Genomic DNA, 26,368 nt, shown 5'->3' on the forward strand with positions numbered 1-26,368 from the left:
TATCAATCTCTTTCCTCAAAATTCTATAAATTCCATTATGCCAATGTGGAAAAAGGTTTTTGAGATTTTTGCAAATTTAAAAAAGAAATAAAACCAAGAAATCACTTTTACATAACTATTCGCAGCTTTGCCTAGTAATACTTCATTGATCCACCTTTGGCACCAGTTCCAGCCGCCAGTCTCATCCATCTTAAGGCAGCTTGGTCCGTTCTTCTCTGCAGTTTTGCTCCAGCTCCATCAGGTCGGATGGAAACGTCTGTCAGTCATTTTCTGATCTTTCCAGATATGTTCAGCTGGATTCAAGTATGGCCAGTCTTTGTCTAATCAGACCAGAGATTCTTGTTTCTCCTGGTCGGAGAGTCCTTCAGGTACCTTTTGATAAACTCCAGGCTTTTATAAAGGAGTTGCTTTTATTCGACCACTCTTCCATCCAGGTCTGATTAGTGGATTGCTGCAGAGATAGAGATTGTAGGTCTTCAGACAGTTCATTTGATTTCATGCTTGGTATTTGACCTCTGACCTGTACAGTCAACTGTGGGACTTAGAGAGGTGTGTGACTTTCTAAATCAAGTTCAATCAACTCAGTTTATGGGACATAATTTTTGGTGTTCAATTCTTCTCTAAAGCATTTTTGAAAGGGAGACTTTCTTGTATGTCAGAAATGAGGTTCTTAGTTTTGCTTGAAATGTGTGAGTTCTTTAAAAAATGAGGAAGAAACACTTTTGATACCTTGTAAATCAATCTAATGTTCTGTTAAACCACAGCTGTCTGTTATACTGAAACAGAATAACAGTAAATGATGACCTCTATATTGATTTTTTTTTATTCAGCATTTGTTAGTCACACCATAGTGACATACCTTTTAGGTTAATAAATGTGGTTAAAATTGAAAAAAAAAAATGGAATTCTGAAATATAAAAATGTAAAAAGTGAAATTTGGGAAATAAAATCAATGACAACACAAACGATTGTTTACTGCCGCTATGTCCAAGAGGAGTAAATGCTGCAAGTCAATGACTCAATGCTCTGCTGGGTTTCCTTAGGCAGAAACTTTTTAACTTTTTATTGCACTGATTGATGACAAGATTCAGTTGGAAGGTGTGAGTGATTGAAACAAAAATACTTTTTTGTAAAGAGACAATACTTGTGAGTTAGTTCTACAGAAATTGAATAAAACTGAACGTGTTTGGCTTCATTTCTTAATTTGGTTTCAAAATGACTCAACAGAGACACAGAAATAATGGCACTTTTTGATTGGTCTGAAGCATTCGTGACCTGAGGGGATGACCAATTGTCACAGCAGCTGCACATAAGCTGACACTGGATTTTTGATGATACTTCAACATCCTGCATGCTTTTTACCGCATAAATTATTATTAGGCATATCAGGGAACAGAGACTTTAAACTAGTAACACTCTGAGCAAAGGAAGTTCAGCTCATTACTATGTCATCATGTCAACAGTTGTGGTTTAGATATGTTGATCAAGATTCTATAGTGATGAGACTAATACACTAACAACTAGGTGACATAATACAGGAAGTCCTCTTCAGTGCCGTTTTAAACATGTGCAATCTAGTGGTTTTAGCTGTTCTCACTCTGATCTAAGGTCTCAAACGTCAGCCTGACTGATCAGAAGTGAAACCAATGAGGCCTAACAACTTCCAATTCAGCCTTTTTTTCAAAACCCAGTAAAAAGTGAATCAGTACCAGGTCTGGGTCTAAGGACCACTTAGAGGATTATCCTCTTAGATTAATAGACTTCACCATGTTGTTGGGGAAGATGTTTTTCCACGTATATATCTTGTCAAGCATTCCGTTCTGGCATAAAAATTGTTATGGTGAGGCATACTCAAAGCTTCTTCCTAGGGATTAAATTCAGGCTTCTTTGACCACCTCCTCATCGCTCCTCTGCCCACAGGTTGTTGCTGAACAGTGGATGAGTGGGTGGAGGTGAGAAGCAACAGTCTGTGGTCTGCTTTTCCTCATGAAGGACAAGGAAAGGAGCCATGTGCATCTCTCAAGAACTGCAGAGAGGATATTCAGTGTGGTGTGTTCACTTAGAGAGCACTAGATAAACTGTTTACAGGGTAACAGAGAGAGATTTGGTCGAGTTCTCTAGAGATTTTCATTGATGGCTTTAGGTGACGCTCAGCTCTTTGCAGAAGTTGTTTGCTTTAGTCTGATACACCTATATAGTTTAAAGTGGGGTTAGGTTCTACAACAACATCCCAAACTTTGAACATTTCCCAGAGTCAATCCATCATCTGGACATAGAGACAGGATGGACCACCTGAAGGCTTACCAAGACATTGACATCCACTTGGACTGACAGTCTGGGTAAGGAGAGACCACAGCTACATAGGATAAGATGTCCCCCACTCAGGTGGGTGTTGGTCATCCATCTACTTAAAAGAAACAATAAGACTGCATCTTCCACTGCTAAAACTCACGCCTGCACTAAAACTCATAGCTGAACAGATAAGAATTGCCTTGTAGCTCTACCTCTGACAGAGACTTGCATGAACAGTTCATCCTGTTTTGTTGGATAGAGAAACAGAATACAGAATAGTGCCTTTGAAGTGTAACTTGGAGAACTTTTAGAGTAGTATGAACATACTGGGTTCATCCATAAGGCTGACGTGGGAGCCTGGGGAAATCCCCACCTCTGCATAAGTCGACTCGCAGCTCTTCCCAAATACCCATGCAGCTGTTCCAGATGTTGAACCTTTCTCTTTGTCCAGTCCCTGGACATTATCTACAATCTGAGTGAGCCTGGTCAGCTCATTGTAAGGTTAGAGTTTTGTTTAAGGATGCATTCATACCAACTGTTTTTAGTCCTCTATAATCGAACTTTCCTAGAAAGTCTGGTTCATTTGGGGAGGTATGAATGTGCAGTCGAACTTTGATGCAGACCAAAAAAGTGAATTCTTGTCTGAATAGATTCAGAGATAAGTCTAGAGATCTACGTCTCGGTTTGGTTGGAGCTCTTTGGTCTTTCATCCCTTTGTCTAGTTTAAAGCTAGGTCTAAGCACATGTTGGGTTTATGCTTCTGTGTTCTGAAAGGTATTGCCCAGGTCTGGATATCATCTGAGGCTCTGACACTCGCCCACGCCACCCCGCCATTTTCTATGCCTCTTTTTCCTCCTCTTATGTCTACCTGAGCGGCGATATCACTGCTTAATTTGTTCTGCTAATATTTCATTTTGTGTTTATTAGTCTTGAAGAATGGCTTAGTCAAAGCATAGACCTAGTTTGTTTGAGAATTTGAGGAAAGACTTGATTATTTACAGACACTTTATCTACACAGGCTGATCTTGAGCTGTTTTGTACAGCACAGTAGTCAAAAACGTCTGTAGATTTTCAAAGCTGATAGAGCTTTGAAGTTCTCTGTAATATTTTACACAAGACCTGCAGTCAACTGTGGTTCAATAAAGTATTAATTAAGGGAGCTCGTAAAAATATATAAATCACATGTTTCAACCTTTTTTTATTAAAGAAAATAACAAACCAGATATTTACAAGAAAGTGAAAATTGAACTTTCACAGCGGGTTTTATTTGTCTTGCTGACCATATTATTTTATGGAAATAAAGTCAGAAAATGTATACTGAAGATATGAAGCTAAAGTACAGCATGATATGAACTAGCTTTACTGTGATTGTGGCTAACTGTGTTGCAGGATAATGGCGAAGACTCCCATCTCATCTCTCCTAGTCCGGTGGTCCATGTCCGAGGTCTCTGTGAGGCCGTGGTGGAAGCAGACCTAATCGACGCCCTGAAGAAATTCGGACCAATATGGTGAGAATGCATCCACTGTTTCTGTGTTTTATATTACGTTGTGGGGACTTTGGGTTAGGGGTTAGGTTTAGGACTAAGGTGTTATGGTTAGGCTGTAGAAATTAATGGAAGTCAGTGGAAAGTCCCCGCAAAGATAGTAAGACAAACATGCGTATGTGTGTGTGCCAGAGACAGAAAGAGCTCATTAATGATTCTGTACATTACAATAGTTATATTTCATGTTGGCTTCACAACTACAAAACTTGTGACAGGTTCAGAAATCTAATCGTTTAGATGTTTTTTTTTTTTTTTTTTTTACATATTTTCATTTATGTCTAATAAGGCATGGGAAATATGTAATAAGAAAAAAGATTACAATATTTTTACTTGTTACCTTGACATTTACAGGTTGTCTCCATGAATAAATAAATCCATTTCTGATATATCACCATGGCAACCTCAGGTGGGCAGCTTCTCAGGACCAACTCAGTGAAGGCTTTGCAACTGAAGTTAATGTGAAAACACTAACCAGTCAGTTCTGTTAGGAAATGGAGAAAAAAAAAACCCTGAAGACAGCTACAGTCATTAATATCAATACTAATATCTGAGATTTACTCAAATGCTCAGTTTTGTTATGGTCTGTGCCAGCTGGACATCTTGGTCTACTCCAGGTGTTGCATAACTTCACACAGACTGACTCAGCTGCTCCCCCACTTTCAGCTGAATGCAAGAACACCGGACATCTTTAACACTAGCTGGTGCCGGTTACTCTTTGAGAATTATAATTAACAGTTTTCAAAACAAGGTTTTCCTCACCTGTAATATAATGACCATTAATTAGTGATTCCAGTAGCAGTGTCTTTTTAATCTTTAACATCTTATTTGTTAGCACAGGCAGCTGTTGTGCAACAGGGATTGCATCGATGCTCGACTTATGCAGCTATTAATAATTAGTATCAATAATTTATTATTAATAGAGTTAAAGGTTCTTTTAATTGAAAGAAGTTGGAGCATCACCTGATAACCAAAAATCATTAGCCAAACTCATCAGTCTCTCATGAACGAGTGAATTCAAATATTGTGTTGTGGAGCAGCCGAAGTAGAGCCAGTGGATAACGGGGACATTAGTTGGACTTTTCAAAAGGGAAAGCCGACTGACCCATTTACACTGACGGCCTTCTTTCTCTTTACTTTGTCTCCTTTTTATCATTTTGTAGTAAGTTTATACAATCATGCTCTGTGTGGAAGTGTTTTTATGAACTGTAGGAGTTTTAGTGTTTTTATTTTTTTTAGTAGTAGTACTTGCTTAAAATTTTTAATTGTGTTAATTGCAGGTTAAAATTAATTTATCGCAATTAATCGCATTTTAATCGAAAACCATATATTGACAAAACAAGCAACATTTTCAATTCAAAAACACCTTTTGCAGCTAAATTGAATAAATAGACATATGAGCTCAGATATGTATTGTTTTTAATCTGTTTTTCAGCCATCAGATTTGTGCAACATGTTATTCTACCCATTCAGCTTCCCCGGGATCAGTAACTCTTGGTTGTTCATGGAACGTCTTTTGGAATGTGGACAGTGGACTCTGACATTAGTGTTGAGGACATCTGTTCTGCTGCTACATGTTTAGCATTGAGATGATATTTTAGGCTTGTTTAGCTTAACAGCTAAGTTAGCACAACTTGAACACAACAATAGGCTTTTCCATTGTCCTATCAGATTGGTTTTTAAAGCAAAAATGAACCCCAGTGGGCTAAGAAAAGCGTTTTTGTCACCAAGTGCTGTTGTTAGCAAATGTCGCTTGTGCATCAGATTTACAGGCGAACCAGAAATGAATAAATACAAAGGTTCTGGACGGACTCTCTATATAAAAGAAAAGAAAGCAATTAATTATGTATAAATCTTTTACACATTAAAACATATGTTTTCAAACAACTTCTAGACTAGAGGAGACATGCTACAGCATGAACCTGTCTGTGTGCTCTAACAGAGGTTTGACATTCATGCTAAAATCTGGTTCACAGAGCCAAACACTAATTTTAAACATGAAAAAACCACAAAGCACAAGAAGAATGAGAACTATCTGGACCAGGGGTGTCAAACTCCAGTCCTCAAGGGCCGCTGTCCTGCAGTGTTTAGATGTGCCACAGGTAAAAAACAGTGGAATGAAATGGCTTAATTACCTCCTCCCTGTGTAGATCGGTTCTCCTGAGTCCTGCTAATGACCTAATTATTCTTTTCAGGTGTGGGGCAGCAGAGGCACATCTAAAAGTTGCAGGACAGCGGCCCTTGAGGACTGGAGTTTGACATCCCTGATCTGGACCCACCGTGTCTGTTATTCAGAGAGTTTAGAAACATTGCACCATGGAGTATGAGCAAATGGTTTACTGTTTTAAAATCTGAGCATTAGGAAAACAAAGATGTTGGTGTCAAAACTAAGATTTCTACACTGATGTTGATTATAGAGTTGACAGAATAGCTCCATGATATTAGTAAAATATGCTGATGGAGTATTATTGCTTACGTCTTGTGCAGCAATAGGCTCTGGTTTGGCTATGAATAACTAAATAATTACACAGGGCAATTATTAACAAAACTAGCTATTTAGGTCAAAATTACCTTGTCGGGGCACCACCTGATTATCAGAAAAATAACAGCCAAATAGTTTAATTTCAGCTATTGTTTCTATATACCTGCTTAGGTGTTAAAATAACAATCGATGAAGTTGAAAGTCCAACACTAGCTCTACACAGAAAATTAATGACAGATAACTTCTGTTTAATATAAGTTTATTATCCAAAATTATTCAGCTTTCCAGTTAAACAGACTCACTAAGCTAATATAACTCAACTAAATTACAAAGTAAAACAGTAAAAATATACAAAAATAAAAAATGTTGCACACAGTTTAGCATGAACTGTGACTGTTGAGAAACTAGATCTGAGACGATCATAAAGAAAACTAAACCTTGAAGGATTAGGAGTTTTCCCTATGTTTAGTTTATCAAGTCTAATTGCTTAAAACAGAATTCTCATCTCCTAAGAAAAACTATTATAGGTTTTAACAAAGTAACACTTTTAAATTCAATCCAGTTTTTAATGTTTTTAGCTGCTCTGTCTTCTCAAATCCTGTCAAGTTTCTGAATGCTGAAAGCCTGTATCACACAATGGTTTTACATGATTTTATAAAAGTCACTTTTATAAAAACATCCTTCCATGACTGTGATGAGCCTAGCAGATCATGTGTTTCTCAGCCATCTAGTTGTGAAACCTTGCTCTGGATTGAACTGATCTTCACTCTGCATCACTTCCATGTTGTGTGTTCATGTTGTTGTTGGATTGCCCTCAGTCAGAAAACTTTTTAACCAACATGAATGATAACCAGAACTTGACTGTTCAAGTTCAGTGTGGAGTTGCTTTGTTTGATAACTGGGATCAAATTGCTATGAATGTGCTTGACTTGGAATTTGCCTTTATGAAATATTATGAAAAAAATGCAATATTTTTTGCTACTCAAGAGAAAGTGAAACTCATATTAAAGAGAGATGCATAAAAGGAAATATTTCAAAATTTTAGTTCTGGTGTCTTCATGGTTATGGCTTAAAGATAAGAAAAACTCTAATTTCAGTGTTTATAGGCGTGTCATGGTAGCAAGTTTTGCTGTCTCAGAAGTTATTGCAGTAATGTTTTGAGAACATTTTCAATTGATATAATGGTAATGGCATGATCATGCAAGAACAGATTCTCAAAGATAAATAAACTTTAAATTCTATTGAACATTTATCATTCTCCAAAATAAATAAAAAATACAAATTGTCTGCCAAACAAAGGACAAGTTGAGACTAAAGCACCAAACTGAAGACTTTTGTCATCCAGTTTTTGGTAGAAAGAGAGAGAGAAAAGAGAAAACTGATAAATCATGTAAATGGGAATTATTGAGCTCATTTAAATTCATTATGCGATTAATTGATTTGTTGCTTATTGTGACAAAAAGTGTGCACATTTCTGCTGTTGACTATGTTTTCTGAAATATTCTGCTGACATTGATATCAGTCCCATATTAACCACATCAATAGATTTAAATTAATGGTGAAATACAGAAAACTCTTAGTGCAATACAAAGCACACAGTCAAAGAGAGAACCACTTTCACATTTCATTTCCACATTTAAAACTTCTATTCTTAATTCTAAATAATACACATGACTTGACATAGAAAAATAGAAAAATGACTTTCGAATATCTCTGTTGAAAGCCATTTTGACAGAGATTAAAATGTCAAAATGTTTAAAATGTTCATATTGTGACAACCCTACTGTTGTTTTTTTATGTTGTTCCTTTCCACTGATTGATGTCTTTGACCAATGAGATTATTCTGAGTCTTTTGTAAGTTCTTCTCACTTACTGATTGGCTATAGCTAAAGGATTCAAATGCCAGGAAATCCCTACTGGTTTAGCTAAACTTTATTTAGTGATGTAACTTATTGTAGCTTGAAAGAGCTAAAAGATTATACAAATTATTTTTGGAGAATTTCAAACATTCTTGAATTAGACTTTTGGAAAGAAGTGAGAACACAGACCCAAAAGCAGATGTCTCATAGTGTTGATTTAACTATAACAAATTATTGACACCATGAGTGTCTAACTTTGTTGCAGATCAAAGTTAGACAATTAAGTACATTAATAATCAAGTAGATAAACACAAAAGCAGTCCTCTAACCATTGAGGAACATGGCATGTTGAACAGAACACATACTGAGGGACCAGTTCCTTTTTGTTGGCAGCTGTTGCACAATCAAATGTTTTGGTCACTAATGCAACATCATTTGTTCTGAGATGTTTGCATAAAGTGCTGTTGACTTTTTCCTGCAGAAATCCAGAAAAAATGTCATGAAATTGAAAAGATCTGAGAGCGAAGTGTGTGTTTGTCATTTCTTATCCAGATATTTCTGCCTCTTTTCTCTCCAGCTATGTGATGATGATGCCCTTCAAGCGTCAGGCCTTAGTGGAGTTCTCTGCAGTGGAGAGTGCTGATCGCTGTGTGTCCTGCGGAGCCAAGGAGCCGGTGTACATCGCAGGTACTTTCATTCCTCTGCTGGGATATTTTTGGAGATTTCTGGCTTGTATGAAGCACATAGTTGTCCTTAAATCTTTTGCAAATCTTTATTTTGAGTTGTAAAAGGGAGATTTAAGACCAACACTAAATGGTTCACATATTTGTGTAGAGAAATGGTCTAATCCAGATAGAAATCTGAATTATGTTTAGTACATGTCCAGGATCATAAGTCAGCTTTGACCATTGTTAGTCTTCAACTTTAGGCATTTGTGCATTTTCTTAGATTAAGTTCTGTCAGAGGGGTCGACAATGTGATTGCTGCTGGATGATGGTGATGATTGAGGTTTGCAATTGGAAGGTTGTAGATTTGATTCCTCCTGCTACATGTCAATGTGCCTCTGGGCATGGAACTTAGCCTCAAGTTGCCTACCGATCTGCGTATTGGTGTATAGATGTGTGTGTTAGTAAAAATGGGTGAATGAGTCTTAGTGTAAAGCACTTTGAGTGGTTTGTATGATTGGAAAGATGCTATGTAAATTCAATCAATCAATCAATCAATTTTATTTGTATTGCACAGTTCAGCAACACAGCAGTTCAAAGTGCTTTACATCATAAAATGCAAAATTACAGACACGACACAGTAAATCAGTAAATATTGCATTTTTTACTGGTAAATTGAGTTCATATACCATTCACATGTCTAAATTACCAACCAGTTTAAAGATATTGGACTTGGGTCCAATTGTTCTGATGTGTTTGACTGATGTGTTAACTAGGACAACAGGCTTACTTTAACTACTCCACATCGAAGAGAATCACCAGACCAACAAATGCTGACAACCCAAACAGCGGCAACAAGGTGCTGCTGCTGTCCATCCAGAACCCGCTCTACCCCATCACTACGGTAAACACACACACCTTCATTTTAAACACACACAGTCATGTCTGACTGTTGCTGGTATGTAACTGAGCCTTTGGGAACCCTATAGAGGCAAACATCCAGGTTTAGCCGTTGGCTAAGGGTTGGGTGGTCTAAATATCTTTCTGAATGATGCCTTTCTCTTCCCGGAGTTTGTATTTTTTTCTGTGTCTCAGAGTTCTTCATGTCTGATCCAGTTAAAAAAAATGGATCTTCAGACGTTAGACTGTACATGCAGGAAATAAAGGGACATTTTGTACTGTTTATTTGGTCTCCTAGTTTAGTTCTTACTTTTCCTCCTTAAAACACAGGTTTTTCTTACATGAAACAGATTTGTACACTGTGCACCTTTTAAAACTCACACTGAACAGGCTGTGTGCCTTTAAATGGCGTAAACAAGCGCTATAAAGGTTTATGCACAAACCTTTATATTTTTATGGACATATTTTTATGTTTTACATGTGGCAGTAGTATGAACTTTTACAATCTAACATCTGCTACCACATGCAATACCACAGCTTCTTACACTTTGGTATTTATGAAATAATCTATTTTAATACCTATTAGAGAAGCTACAGTGTACAGAGTGTGTAAACAGACGTTAAAGTCACTCTAACTTGTTAATTTCTGGTTCGGTTTGAGCCCAGCTTGGAGAGTCTGAATTATGGTATGTTTCTCACTGATCAGAGAGTGAATATGAGTAGGACTGTGAGTGTGCAGGAGCTGTGGTCGGTGCTACATGATGATGTTTGCAGCGACACTTATCAATGGATAACCTCAAGGTTTGGATGGACTCAAATAAACTCATATTTTAATTTTGTCTTTTAGAATGGCTGGCCCAAACATAATGAAAACAATTCAGTTTAGCTGATTAGTTTGCAGTGTGTACAAATCTCTCTATATTGTGCCATTTTATTCTTAATTTTTAAACATGCAACCTTTTGGATTTAGGTTATAAAGTCAAAAGATGAAAAGTATCCATACATGAACTTTATTGAAAAGAAAAACTAAAAAAAAATAATAATAAAATACACAGAACACCAAACAAATATTACTGTATATAGTTTTGGTGTTTCATACCAGAACAGTGCAAAACTTTAACTCTTATAGAATGTTGGCCATAGCGGCAGCATTTCTCTTTTCTTCTTTGCTGACCGTTCTTCAGAGAGACATGCTGCTAGCAGCGCTGCAAAATCACATTCTGTTTCAAAAGTTGAGTAGCTCCACTGCAGTGGTTGAGATGTTCTTTGGAGTTTGCAGTTTATCAAGGAATCTAGTCTGCTGTCAATCAAATTGCTTACACTCAATTGTGGCAATATTTGAAGAGAGTACAATAACTGAGCAAGAACCATTCAGGGTCTGACCCGGGAAGACCGGGGCAGAACCAGTAAACCAAGCCTGTGGAAAAGCAGCTTCAGATATTCTTTTTACCATTATTTTAACTCTACAGTAGTGTTTGAAGCTTTTATAAGTTTGTAACATTAGGGAAGCATCACCCAATAGACATTGTTTTCTGTCTTGTGCCACAGTCAGATACTCTGCTACTCTGACCAGCGACCATATAGTTGTGTGACAGATGATTTGTGTTTGCATGTGAAGCCGTGCAGCGTTTGCAGTCTTGAGGACAGCAGCGGTATGGAGACAGCAGTAGATGATAACAGGACATTAAAGGCGTGCAGACATAAAGAAGCTCTGTCTTCACATTGGTTGACATTACATTGCATTACACCCAGTGGAAACCACCCACTCTGATCACATCTGGTTGGTTGTTGTTTCTTCCCACAGTGTTTAGAAGAGCCTAACTTGTAGGTAATAGCGGTTGTGTGTAGGACTTCCTGAGGCTTGTACAGGAAGAGCAGAACCGGTTTAGATTACTTTTAATAGCTGTTCAACACTTGCATGTTACTATATGAAACAGACAAACATAATAAAACAAACTTTGCACTTTTTGTTTGTCAGACACAAGATCTGCTGATTGAGAACCATCTACAGGGTTTCATCTGCATCCTGGGAGATCATAATATGTGTTGGACCAAGTCAAGCATGATGTGTTATCTGTTAAAGAAACATTAGAGGAAAGGAAAGCATTGTGGTTACAGAAAAGGTAGTGATCCTCTTCACACCCGGGGTGGTGAGAGAGCTCACAACTGTTTGTTGAACTGACTGGTTAGAGGAGATGAACAATAGTTCAGTCTGAGAAAGGAGCTGGTCCTACGACCCTTTGATGAGTCATATGGACAAGCTCAGACCTGTCTCCACTTCACCTTTAACAGTACAGACACACATGTTAAGATTGTGTGTGTATTTCAGTTTTTAAATACATTTTTAAGCTCACTATATAGATGAAAGATGAAACAGACAGTTAATATTGTCACTGCTTTTGCATCAATGTTATTTTAAAAACAAATTCATAAACAGCTTCAAGACATTAGCAATGACATTAGAAATGATTACATTGACATTTTTCAACTACCATCATTCTACAGTGAGATGGCTCAGTCAAAAGTGGAAAACCTTATTTTTAAGCTCTAGTGGCCTTTATTGTACTGACATGGACAGGGAATAGGGAGGAGAGAGAAAGGTAAGACATGGAGCAAATGATGGAAATATCAATATTTCCATTAACAAGACTTCTGGACCAATTTTCTGGGAACAGATGAGACCACGGTAGAGATGTAGGACCATAAACCAAATACAGCATATACGAGTGTAAACATCACATACTGAGTGTTCTGCATGGTAGTAGAGGGCTAACGGATTGAACTTGTTTTCCAGCCTCAGAACTCGGCACAGCGATATGAGTCCATCTGTCTGTCAGCTGAGGCTTCAGACATAGCAGCACATCTACGACAGAACAAGTAGGCCAATGGCCTGGTAAAAGTCCAGACCTTAATTCAATTTAAATTCTGTGGTGGGACTTTAAGACACATACCTGCAAACTTCAACAAACTAAAGTAGTATTATTAAGAAGAACGGGAATCTATTGTCTATATTTTGGAATCTAAAGCAGACCAATTTCATAATTTCCGCCCAAAATTATTCATACCCTGGCAGATTAAGATCTAAATTATTTTATGTTAAGTTAGATGTATATTCATGACAAGAAATGAAACAGACGTCTCTAAAAATGTAATAATAAAACAACTTATAAATGTTGATAAAAGTTTTTACTTATGTTTTAACAAAAAAAATTATGTTTAGTGATGATTATATATGCTCTTCTTAAACTAATGTATGTGGAGCTGAAGGAGGAATTTCTTTGTGTTTTTGTCCAGGATGTTCTCTACACTGTGTGTAACCCCATAGGCAGCGTGCTAAGGATCGTCATCTTTAAGAGAAATGGAATCCAGGCTATGGTGGAGTATCCTTTTCCTCAGGGGTCACTGCGTCTCCATGCCTTGGTCATCTCAGTGGGCGGGGCCATGGAATGTCTTCTGCTCATCCAGAAATATGGTGGAAATGTTTTTTTTCTCCCATGTTGCCATCTCTGATCTTTCTATTTCTGGTGGTTTAGCTCAAACCACACCCATCTGAGTCACAGCTCCTCCACCTTTTGTCTGACGTTTCAAACTCACCCTTTTAGAAACGGCCCTGGCTCTCACCTGCTCTTACACATAATCCGTTTAAAACCACACAGAGATCTGCTAGCTGCTGCTCTGTTGCATGGGGATATCTGTTCCCGACTCTAGGAGCTGCACTTAAACACGAGTCTCTAACAGATAAAATGTGATGTGCATGCTCTGGATTGGGCAACGTTGTCGTGTTTGTGTTCCTTAATGTGACTCTTCCAGGTTTGAGTCAGTTCAGTGTGCCCAGAAGGCCAAAGCAGCACTAAATGGAGCTGACATTTATGCTGGCTGCTGTACACTCAAGATTGAATATGCAAGGGTAAGAAACAGAAAACACATCAGCAGCTTTTGCTGACCAAGCTAATATCAGTTTACCGGCTGCTACCAGCTCAGTCTGACCTGCTGATTACAATTCTGATCGACTCGGTCAATTGGCATTCTTCAATAGTCTAAAATTTAGACTACGAAGATCTGCTGCAGGTTCTCCAGTGGAGGTTTGAAGAATACAATTATAATATTATCTCTATTTATGCATCAAAGCATTTGGTTCCAAAATTATTTTTATTGTTTCATTAACCTCACCAAAGGACATCAAATGCATCCAGTGCAAAAACACAAAATCTTTGGTCTAGTTTCTAGTGCAAATACCTTAGTACACTTGAAATGACACAAAATTTACTTACAAGTAACTTTTCAGCAAGAGTTAGAAGCTTGTTTAGAATCAATAATTCCTTTATATGGATGAAAAGCCCAAGTTCCACTGACAGATTATTTCACTTACAAAAAGACACTTTTCTCATGTTATAAGTGAAATAATCTGCTAATGCTAACCTTTCACAGATAAAACCATAAAGTGCTTCACAAACCACAGAGGAAGTACACATAATATCAAATTAAATTAAAAGCTTGTTTGTAGCTACAGTTTAAAATAATCAATGGAATTTACACAATGTAAAAACAACTGGAGAGAATTCCATAATCGGGGAGTGTCTTTGAATATCTTCACTGTTTGTAGAGGTGAGTTTGGTCTGGAAGAACTTGACAGACCTGACCTTAACCTGAGAGAACACCTTTGGAATAAAATACAGCGAAGACTGAGAGGCAGTCCATATCAGACATCACTGTCTCATCTCATTAATAGACTTCTGGAAAAATGGTCACAAATTCCCATAAACACATCTACATTGCTAACATTAATACATTAAATAGTTTCAGAAATCTGATTTCCTACTTTAAGTCTGGTGTCACTAATACTGCTCGGAAATATTAGACAAAAATATGTATGATAAAGCTTCAATAATTTACACTAAAATAAGTTTTAGAAGACAAAATTTAAAAATAATACATCTAAATTCTTAATGAACTTGTTTATGAAGTCAAATATACAAAGTAGAAGAAAGCCTTCCATCTTTGATTTTTGAGGACTATTAATAATGTGTTAAAGTATCATCTATCAAAAGAATTTATATTTATCTGATGCAAACCAAAACATTTAATCACACAGGTAAAAAAAACTAATAATCAGGATTTAGGATTGTTGAAGCACCCGCTGGCGTTTGTACTCACCAACATGATGAGCTATTAAGAGATTCTAATAATCACACTGACTCATACAGTAATAATCCTATGATCAATTATATACAGAGCATGACTGCAGTAAGTTGAAGTTAAACCTGAGCATGCACTGACACCTTTACTGATGCACATTCATCTTATGGATAGTATCAGCATACCGGTTCAGGTTTCTATGTGTTCCACACAGATTTTTTGGTCTTTAATGGCACTTTTATATTAGAAGCAATACTACATGAGTCGTATCATGACTCATCACTAATGGCTCCACTTAATGTTATGCTGTTAACTGTAGTTCTTACATTTTTCTCTGCTGGATAAATAATTTTCCAGATTTTCCAGATAATGCGAAGGAGGATTGTCTCCTCTCCGTCCTGGGTACTTCCTGGGGAACTCCGGTGTGCCTGAAAACATTCATATCTATTAAGACTGTTTCCAGGGTATTAATAAGCATCAGATGTAATCTAAACCTAAATAGGAATTATTACAATGAAAGCTAAAGCTGTAACATTTACACCGCACTGCCAAAGCTGCAGCATTGGCTGCACAATACTGTTTTAGGTGCTGAATGAGATGAAAAACTATTACTGTGCCTGTATGTAGAACAATGACTTCATATCTACACACGCCCTGACTCGTCCTTCTCATTCTTCCTTTTGTTTCACTGCTGTGGGTGGCACAGCCGGAGCCTCAAAGTGTCTCTAGAGCCCCTCTTCTACCTGTTGTCACTGTACCCTAACACTCCAGGCTTGGATTTCAAAAGTTAATTACATGTTTTTCCTCTATGGGAGCCTGAAGGCCTGAAGTTAATGCTTCCATATGTATGTATGTGTGTGTATCTATCTATCTATCTATCTATCTATCTATCTATCTATCTATCTATCTATCTATCTATCTATCTATCTATCTATCTATCTATCTATCTCTCTCTCTCTCTCTCTCTCTCTCTCTCTCTCTTTATATATATATATATATACACACACACACACACACGTGTTTCCTTAATATGTCTTATTTCTTTGTCAACAGCCAACACGTCTGAATGTAATAAAGAATGATAATGAGAGCTGGGATTACACTAAACCATACTTGGTCAGACGAGGTAAGACAAGCTGTTTCTCTTTCATCTTCATTATACTGACACTAATATTTGCAGCAATGAGTGACACTCAGCAGAGGTCCTGTAAAGACATATAGCATATAATAATAAAATAAAATAAAATAAAAACCTCAGTATTAGTGTTTGCATGTGTACATGGGTACATTAGTGATGTGCCACTGTGCATTGCAGTTTACAACAAATAATACACCAATATATCCACATACTTTGCTTTGACATGATTCCCAATCAGGATTGTCTTGTGTTTTATGAACTTTATATTCTCATATGCTATTTTGAGGTAGTTCAACTTATGTATATGTCCACACAAACAACCCTTGTGACACCTTGTTTAATTCCTAACAGGAAGTTTTGATTGTTTTGAAAGAATCTAATTGGTTTACAGGTTTTACCTTTGCGCTACACTGCCCCCTATAGGTTTGGCATATTTAAAACAAAGCTCAGGGGCAGATTTGTGTGAGTTTATGTGGATGAAAACTTTTATGAATCTGATCCCCTGTGCACGGTATTATTTTTTAAAACTATATTGCAGAGATATTCACTTTTAAAATGCCTGGCTACATGTGTACACAGCAAGGTATGAGTCCAAAGATGATTATTGAATTATTGCAGATAAAGTTGGCTTTACAGTCTACTGAATGACGGAGTAGACCATCTTTCACACAACATTTCTGTAATGTATGTTGTTTGAATAAATAAGGATACACTTTAAATCATCTCGAGTTGATGATTTAAAATCAAGACAATGTGTCTTGCCTACCAGCTGTTGATTCCCTACCATCAACATTTTTCATCATTCCTTGCTGGAATGATAAAAAACAATAGTTTTGAACTGAAGCTATTTTGCTGTTATAATTTAAATGATTGAGTGATTTGTATGCTGAAGAATATTTTCCAGAAGTAAATTCCAGCAGTAATGCCACACAGGGGTTAATCTATATTGAGGACAGCTTCGTATTACAATCAGTATTCACAAAACAAGTTTTTGAATTGTTGAAAGCAGCAGATGTATTGGTCTCAGATGGATGAGGAAGGGCTGTGATGACTTTCTAATGATCCATGTGTTCACTTGTATGTTTCAGAACGTGGGAAAGGGAGACAAAAGCAGGCTATTTTAGGAGAACACCCATCATCTTATGCTGACAATGGTTATGGTAAGATTTCCACACCCACTCTCATCATCACTTAACATCTGACTGATGTGTTCACACCAGTTTGTGGACAAAAGCAGTTTCAGTGAGTAACTTTCATTCAGCAGAAAGGAATAGAATTCAGAAGCTTAGCAGAACTGCAAATTTTCTTTCGCCATGTTGCCTTCAGTCACCGGAGAAGAGAAAGAACTTTTCACTTTCTAGTCAAGATGAGGATGACTATTTTTATTCCACTTTTTATTCAAACACATTCATTCCACTGAATTTGTTTGACAGCATTTGGAAACTCATAAAATTTTCAAAAGCCAAAAATTTCTGAAACTAATCTCAACATTTCTGAGTTTTTTTGGCAGAAGCTTACCCCTCTTGTTTTTTCTATCTGCATTGACCCTAATATGCCGTCGTACTGATCAGTTGAGGAGTGTTCCTTCTAATAAAACTATGTTTTGAAGTAGTGATGCTCGATATATCTGCATCAACATCAGCATTGGCACCATGTTAGTCACTTTTTAACAAAATATTATCTTTACTAAATATGAAAATGTTCAAGCAAGGTGGAAACACTTTTACCAAGTTCTGTATGTAATCAGAGATTTAAGAGACAAATGTGTGATTTTATCTCAGGCTAATATATTATTAGGATTAAAACAGTGCAGCTCATCTAAACAACAGAAGCAGAGAGTGATGTTTATGTAAAACCTTAAAGCCAGTGGCTCATTTTGTGGCTCCCGCTGTTTGTTACTTTAGGCCTGGCCTGCCCCCTGCTACCTCTGACAAGCAATAGTAGGTACAAGCTCAGCTCAGTGGACGTCCCAGACATGGTGTCCTACCCGCTGCCCCAGTCTTCCCCATCCTACTCTGGCCACGCCCCCAGCTCCGTAGCCATGGTGAGCGGCCTCCATCCATCCAAGATGAACTGCACTCGCATCTTCAACCTCTTCTGTCTCTATGGTAACATAGAGAAGGTAGGGATACATGTGTTCCTATAATGTTTCTTTTTTTGAAGGTTTGTTTTAATTCATGTTAGTTCTTAAATCATAAAGAAATAGTTTTACTGTGATTTTTGCTTTGGGAAAAGTATCTCTTTTAGTTTCGACAGACAGAAGCTCTCCAAACTGTCAAATTTGTAGCAGTAATTTCATTAAACACAAAAGATTCATTAGAAAATATCTTTGTGAACACCAGTGCTGTGTCTCAGGAAAACACGAAACGTTTCTTAGATATAATGTCTTTTTACCACTACATAAAATGTCCTTTTCCTGTCCTGACGTTATTTGTCTCTTCCTGTGTCTACTATACCTGACACTTCTAGAAATGTGCTGCAGCCCTTCCGCTTCTATTGTGACTTGACTTTAACATTACAGACATTTGTCTGTGTGTGTGTGTGTGTGTGTGTGTATGTGTATGTGTTGTTCCAGGTGAAGTTTATGAAGAGCGTTCCAGGTACGGCGCTGGTGGAGATGGGAGATGAGTATGCAGTGGACCGAGCCATCACACACCTCAACAGTATCAAGCTGTTTGGAAAAAGACTCAATGTCTGGTGAGAGGAACTCTAATCCACTCATGTTCATTAGCATGTTTCAGCCTGTAACAAGTGGACAGATAAGACTGTTGTTGTGTTTTTGGGTGCAGTGTCTCAAAGCAACACGCAGTGATTCCCAGCCAGGTGTTTGAGTTAGAGGACGGCAGTAGCAGCTACAAGGATTTTGCCATGACCAGGAATAACCGCTTCAGCAGCGCTGGACAAGCCTCCAAGAACATCATCCAGCCTCCGTCTGCTGTGCTACACTATTACAATGTTCCTCCCTGTATATCCCAGGACCAGCTGCTCAAGGTACCATGCTGCTGTCACACATATGGTGACTTTTTGCTTTAAGGTCTGCTTTAAAGATAGACACCTTTCCATCTGTGGTCATTGCTCGCATTAAACTGAATGTTAGTGTTTACTGCCGGACAGATCGACTTGGTGTCCTCAAGGTGGCTAGGCCTGGTGGGAGTATGAAAGACCCACATCATCAGCCCTCCACCTCTGTGTCTGGTAGAAGCTTGTTTGCCCTAGTGTAGCTTAGTAAATCTAAACTTTTTAGTACTACATAAAATCTTAGAAAATGCCCTTGCCAACAAACTCATTCTCTCTTTATCTAAGTGTCCTTATGGACAGGTTGGGATGGGGAGAGACAGTGGTTTGAAAAAAATCTTTGGCCCCTTCCTGATGTCCGGTTTTTTGCATGTTTGTCACATTTTAGTGTTTCAGAACATCAAGCCAATCTAAATATTAGTCAGAAACAACACATGTAAACACAAAATACAGTTTTTATGTGAAGGTGTTTATTATTAAGGGGAAAAATAATCCAAACCTGCATGACAAAGTGATTGCCCTGAGTTCACTGTCTCTAGCTACACCCAGGTCTGATTACTGTCACACCTGTTCTCAATAAAGACGTCACTTCAATAGGACCTGGATGACAAGTTGAAGTACACCAAATAGCCCTCGAAAGCTAGTCATCATGCAGGAACAAAAAATAAAGAAAATAACAGAGATATATGGCGCAGTTGGTAGAGCTGTTGCCGTGCAGCAAGAAGGTTCTGGGTTCGATTACCGGCCCCGGTCTTTCTGCATGGAGTTTGCATGTTCTCCCTGTGCATGCGTGGGTTTTCTCCGGGTACTCCGGTTTCCTCCCACAGTCCAAAAAACATGACTGTTAGGTTAATTGGTCTGTCTAAAATTGCCCCTAGGTGTGAGTGTGTGTGTGCGCATGGTTGTGTGTCTCTGTGTTGCCCTGCGACAGACTGGCGACCTGTCCAGGGTGTACCCCGCCTCTCGCCCGGAACGTTAGCTGGAGATAGGCACCAGCACCCCTGCCGACCCCACTGAGGGACAAGGGTGTTCAGAAAATGGATGGATGGATGGACAGAGATATATCAGTCTGGAAAGGGTTACACAGCCATTTCTAAAGCTTTTGGATCTCCAGTGAACCACGGTGAGAGCCATTATCCACATATGGTGAAAACATTTTCAAAGCTGTAAATTTTGGGGAAACCTTCTATGGAGTGATGAGAAAAAAGTTGAACTTTTTGGAAGGTGTGTGTTCCATTACATGTGGCGTAAAAATAAGTCCACATTTCAGAAAAAGAACATCATAGCAATGGTAAAACATACTGTTTTGCTGCTTCAGGGTCTGGAAAACTTGATGTGACAAATGGAACCATATAATTCTGCTGTTGTCCAAAACATCCTGAAGAACGATGTCTAGCCATGCGCCGGTATCCTCAAGCTGAAACCAACTTGGGTTCTGCACCAGGATAATGATTCAAAACACACCAGCAAGTCCATCTCTGAAAAGCTGAATTAAAATAAAATTAAGACGTGGGAGTGGCCTATCCAAAGACCTCACCTGAATCCTATTGAGATGCTGTGGCATGACATTAAAAAGGCAGGATCATACTGGAAAACCCTCCAAAGTTCCTCTGCAGGTGTATAAAACATGCCATCATGTTATCATAAACACTTGGTTGCAGTTGTTGCTGCTAAGGGTGACTCAACCAGTTATTACATATTTTAGTTTGATGTTCTGAAACACTGGAGTCTGACAAACATGCAAAAGAATAGGAAACCCAGAAGGGAACAAAATATTTTTCTCACCATAAGAAAGCCATTTCTCAACTATCTGGAGTCCACTGCCCGACAGTGAGAAACATTCAGACTTTCATGTCTAGAATCTCCACATCAGGACAGAACCAGCTGAGACATCATCAGCTGTTACTGTCACTGACATCTGACAGTCAGATGTCAGATGTATTGTTTTATTCTTAAAACAATAAATAATCTTATTTGTAAATAAACAAATGACATCATTACTGCTGAGAGCTGAAGGGATTCATGGCTCAACATGGCTTAAACAAGCTGTCTGGGTGGTAGCTAATCACATGTTTGTATTTATTTGGCACATTGTGTTTCTTTGGCAGCTGTGTAGGGAGCACGATGTGCCTGGCTTCATCAAATTCAAGATGTTTGACGCCAAGCGTAAGTAGATCATATTATTGGCTTCATGTAACTTTGCTGCATGTTTTTAAACTTGTGCTGTTTTTTAGTTGTATATGAATTGTCTGGACCTTCCTGTGTGAAGTGACATGTCTGCTCATCTTCCTCTCAGCCTCCTCTAAGACCATCTCTGGGTTGCTGGAGTTTGACAGTAAGACGGAGGCTGTGGAGGCTCTTACTGTTCTCAATCACTACCAGATTAGGATACCAAGTAAGTCTGTCTCTGTTTCTTTTAAATCTTAACGTCTAGGACCAAGTCCAGTCTGTAATAAGCATGTGTGAAGTTACAGTTTTATCTAGATAGCTTTACTTCCTGAAATATGTCAAATAAAATATCCTCAATAACTTAGTACAATTGCTTGGTTGAATGATTTAAATTTAATTGAGAGTATTAGACAAACTCTTTCAACTTCCTTCAAATTCAGTTTTAATACATCTTCTCTGTATTTAGTAAAATAGCATTTTTAACTTTATGACAGGATGGGAAACCCATATTGATGGTAAGCTTATAGGGGAACACCTGTGAATGTATTTTAAGGCCCCACACGTCACACTCCTTCCTTATGTGACATCCGGAGCATTCAGAACCAAAGGGAATAAAAACAAGCAATGATTCAACCAGAATGGTTCTGAACTAAAATCTGCAAAGAGAAGAAATCAGAGCTAAAGTAACAGAGCTGCTTCAGCATGTATGAGCGCCACAGTTCAGAGTTTGTTTTTCAAATCTCTAAATATCTGTGTCTGCTTGTCTTGCAGATGGATCCAACCCATACACACTGAAACTGTGTTTTTCCACCTCATCTCATTTATAAAGGCTGTCGAGCACAAACGGAGCGTTACAGGCTGCTGATGTGTGACTCTGATGGAAGTAAGACTCAGCAGAACCATGGAGAGCCACACTGCAGGATAGCTACCTGGATGATGGTGATGGTGAGATGGTCGTTGAAAGAAATGGAGAGAGTAAAGGAACAAACTGACCAGAGGGTCTGACCAGCCGGGAACCAATGAAAACACCTCAGGATGTGTTTACCACTCCGTCTGGAACATGAAGGGAAAACCTGACTTGTTGTTGGTCTTCTGTCCTGGAGTCTGGATTCTACCTGAACGTGGGTCTGACATCTCTCACGGTTACTCATGCACACGCTTTAAGAATATTTCCTGTTAAGACACCTGATAAATCCATTGTGCTTTTGAATATCACTGTAAAAGTTTAAGTAAGTAGGAACAAAGTTTTAAGTTCTCATCCAGTGTTTAACGGTGCATGTTCTGTATTTCTTTCGTCTTGGTGGCAGCTACAGATGTTTCCCAGCTGTTTGGTCAGCATGAGATGCCTCCACTGCTGATCAGCTGGAAGATGTAGGACACTCTGGATACTTAGAGGCAAACGTTTAAATATATCAAAGTGATCATTCTGACACAACGTGTTGCCTTTTTACAGAATCATATGAGAATTTTAGCCATAGCTATTTCATGAGTCCTCAGGTATTCATGAGCAGGACTTCTCATTTCACTCCATCTGCAGGTGAGGGCGACAGACTGATGCAGAGCGGCTGCAGTTGGTTACCATAGAAATCCCAACAAATATATGCTGATTAATGTACAGGCTGTTTTATGATGGTTGTTTTCTGTGGCACATCTGAACACATCACTGCATATATGGGAAGGTTGCTTTAGAGGGGCAGTATTATGTAAAATTGACTTTTTCCAGCCTTACCTCATGTTATAATGTTATTCACCTAATCAAAGCATACCTGGAGTTTTGCCTTAATTCTTTCATGCATGTTTGAGAAATCTTTTAATCTCCATGGCAACCACTCTGCTGTGCAAAATGCCTGGATGGACCTATCCCCGCCTTCGTCGTGCAGCTCCTCTTCCCAGTTTCCAAGGCTCTGCCTCACAGAGCAGCCCTCCGATGCAACGCCCCTAGTCAGCTCCTTCAGACTAGCCAGCAGCAACTAGCAAACACCTGGTAGAACTGCACAACGCTTGTAAAAACTTTGTTGAAGTGTTAATACAGGTACATTGTAATGACTTCCTGAAGGCGGAGTTTCAGAAAGAGCAGGAGTTTCTTAAAGAGTCAGAGGCCCAATTTCAAGGTGTTAAATTGCAAACTCAGTCATGTTTGATACAGCATTTTTTATAACAACAGAAGGTAACATATTTACTTGATTGTGCTATAAAATGGCACTATATGCCTGGAAACCACACAGTGCTGCCCCTTTAAAGCCTGAACTTTCATTTGTTAGTCGCCACGGTTACTGTTCTGCACATTAGCAACACGTTTAATCTCCCATGCTGCCTGACATAAATAGAACAATACAGCGCTATGCCCTCTAATGGGCCATAAAGTTTTGGTTTTTACATTTTTTAAAGTCTCTCTTTAATATTTCAAATCCACCCTGACTGGAAGGAGTTCTGCACTCAGAGAGAGTGTTCAGATGACATGAAGCTGCATGTGTTGAAAGGTGCTATGACCAAATGGTCGACGCGTTTGGCACCTGTGGTCTGGCCTGGACCAAGTCATCCATCTGCTGCATCCACATCTGTATCACAGCTGTTGGTTTGGTGTTTATGACTCGTCGGATCCAGCTGATCTTAAACCTGACTTTAAACATGGTGCAAAATGGCCTGAGGTCATAAGAAGGTTATCCAATACTTTTTTCTGGATGTGATGAGGTTCTAAAATGCTCTGTATGTATGAGGGTTGTCATAGAGATTTCCAATTCAGTACTGATCCTAAGAAAAGTACTTGACAGCAGCCCTAATACTGCAAAAACACACAAAATCTTAGCAAGTATTTTTGGTATAATTTATAATTCAAATATCTTGAAATAAGGCAAAACTAATTTAAAAGTAACTTTTTATCAAAATATGCAAGCTTTCTTTAAGTCAATAATTCTTGATAGAAAACAGTACTGGTTCCAATTGCAGATTATTTCACACAAGTCATTTCTCCTGCTTTAAGAATTATTGACTTAAAACAGGCTTATGTATTTTGCTGAGAAGTTACTTATAAGTTAACCTTGTCTTAATTCAAGTTAACTAAAATATTAGCACTAGAAATGAGTCAAATTCTTGATAAGATTTTATTTTTTGTAGTGTATTTATAAACATATATCACATAAAAGTATCACTTCCCTTTTTGGTGACACTGTAGATAACAGTATAAGTGTTGACATGTTTTATGGACGTATATACCTCTGACTCAGTCATGTAATTCATTTTATTTTATTGTAATTGCTTATATTTATTGTTCTTCCATTTGCCTGTTGATTTCTTGTTGATGCAAATCAATGTTTTTGCTGAAGGACTTATAAAGGATCATTCTATAAGAATATAAAGTGTTTCGATACGAACATGGATATGGAGCATATAAAACATATTTACAGTGTAATGCAGGATCTGGTCCATTCAGCAGCAGCTCTGGACAGGTTCTATCCAGATGCTCCACCTCCATGCCAGTTGAATCAATGAGTTAGCCATCGTTAGCCTTCATGTAGATCAAATGATTGATAAAATCATTCATTAAATGATTTGGACGTTAACATGAAAACAGTCAGGTGTTCACTTCATCAGAATTTAAAGGTATTTCTGAATTTCTGAGCCAATCCCCATTTTTTATAGTTATGGCATTGTATATATGTTTTTATCTAAGTTTTTCTATTGGCTATAAGTATAATATCCATAGATGTGCTTTAAAGATTATTTTAAAAAATAATATTTAAATAATATAAAGACATTTAACAGAACAAACTAAACATTCTCAGACTAGAATGATCACAGTCTTCAAAAAAATATCCTCCCATTGTTATGAGATAACTGGGGTAGGGGTTTGGAGGGGTTTGAGGTGGGATGATGGAACTCTTTGGTAGCGGCTCAGTCAACTGTTTTCTGTCTCCTCTGTTGGTGCTTTGCTTTATCACTCAATCAGTCAAGTTTATTTGCGTAGCACATTTCAGTAACAGGGCTGTTTACAACAAAAAACACAAAACTACAAAGTTATAAAAACACCATAGAGTCAACGATTGAGAAAACCGGTAACATTACATTTTGACGTGTCATCGTTGAAATCATCAATGCACATCAAATATGTTGGTCAATGTTTTATTTATTATGTCTCGGAGAGATGAAGACATGTTTACAAAAAGTGCAGATGTGGAAAAAGTTGGGTATTCATGATGTCAGATCTTTTTTGATTCATCAGGGCAACATATTTCTGTTTCATGATTCAGCAACTAACAAATCACTACAATCAGTGAGATGTGTAGTAAAAATCCAGAGTGAATTAATTTGCCACGGTTGGATTGATTGGAACAGGAACTGCCCTCTGAAGCTTAGGAACCAGTCTGAGATACGGCTTCCACTCTTTCTGCTTCTCCAGGAGGGAGGGGGATGATTAGGGGCTGATTGATTAATGAATCAGTTAAGCTTTTAACTAGCTTACCAGTTAAAGTCTCTGGTGAGCCAGAAACTTTACACTGGACTCTTTCTGGATGTTGTGAAGCAGAGTGGCTAAAGGCCTCCACAGCCTAGTTAGAGATGATCTCTGAGGTCTGTTAGTGCTTAAGATGCTGTTTATCGTTTCCTCTCTGTATCGTGTCGTGGGATGACTTCTACTGTGAAATGGCAATAAAGACATTTTAAACTGGATATTAAAATAAAAGGTGTTTCTCAGTTTTTACATACTACTTCTGTGTTTAAGTTCAGTTTTTGGTAACTATTATCAGAAAAGTATATATTTCTTTTCTGGATAACAGAAGAGCGATTTGGTTTGGAGTAATGTTATGAATTGTAAGAGGGTGCGTTTTTTTTCACAGGTCTGTTTTACTTTAGCGCAGACTCTTTTTTTTTTAGACATCTTTATGATTAGCAGGAAATAATGATGAAAGGTTTGTAGGCTGCCTGTTTGTATGTCAATAAATCAGTAAACCTACAAATTTGCCTGGTGTCTCTTCAGTTTTGGACATTCTAATTCAGTTTTCCCCATTTTCATTTTATTCATTCATTCATTTGGAAAACAAACCCAGCTGCACCAAAGTATGTCAATTTATCAAAGAAATATAACACTAATCTCATGAACAAAAACAATTATTCAACTTGACTAAAGTGTTTTATTGTTGCACAACAGGGTGTTTACCTGATAATCATTTTAGAGA

At 37.9% G+C, this 26,368-nt stretch overlaps 1 protein-coding gene across 1 annotated transcript in view; it reads left to right on the forward strand.

Moving 5' to 3' along the window:
• hnrnpll (heterogeneous nuclear ribonucleoprotein L like) overlaps positions 1-22,810 on the forward strand; it is a 27,958-nt gene extending 5,148 nt beyond the window's left edge. The window contains exons 2-14 of the mRNA XM_015019130.1: positions 3,682-3,800; positions 8,752-8,861; positions 9,616-9,743; positions 13,034-13,119; positions 13,550-13,646; positions 15,929-16,001; positions 17,102-17,173; positions 17,918-18,135; positions 18,589-18,710; positions 18,803-19,004; positions 21,137-21,194; positions 21,325-21,423; positions 21,969-22,810. Of these exons, the coding sequence (XP_014874616.1) occupies positions 3,682-3,800; positions 8,752-8,861; positions 9,616-9,743; positions 13,034-13,119; positions 13,550-13,646; positions 15,929-16,001; positions 17,102-17,173; positions 17,918-18,135; positions 18,589-18,710; positions 18,803-19,004; positions 21,137-21,194; positions 21,325-21,423; positions 21,969-22,024 (1,440 nt within the window). The 3' untranslated portion in view covers positions 22,025-22,810. The remainder of the gene's footprint in view (positions 1-3,681; positions 3,801-8,751; positions 8,862-9,615; positions 9,744-13,033; positions 13,120-13,549; positions 13,647-15,928; positions 16,002-17,101; positions 17,174-17,917; positions 18,136-18,588; positions 18,711-18,802; positions 19,005-21,136; positions 21,195-21,324; positions 21,424-21,968) is intronic.
• The last annotated feature ends 3,558 nt before the right edge of the window (positions 22,811-26,368 follow it).

This window comes from Poecilia latipinna, unplaced genomic scaffold (assembly GCF_001443285.1).
Source record: "Poecilia latipinna isolate Pla-1442-1.1 unplaced genomic scaffold, P_latipinna-1.0 Scaffold2380, whole genome shotgun sequence".
NCBI lineage: Eukaryota > Metazoa > Chordata > Actinopteri > Cyprinodontiformes > Poeciliidae > Poecilia > Poecilia latipinna.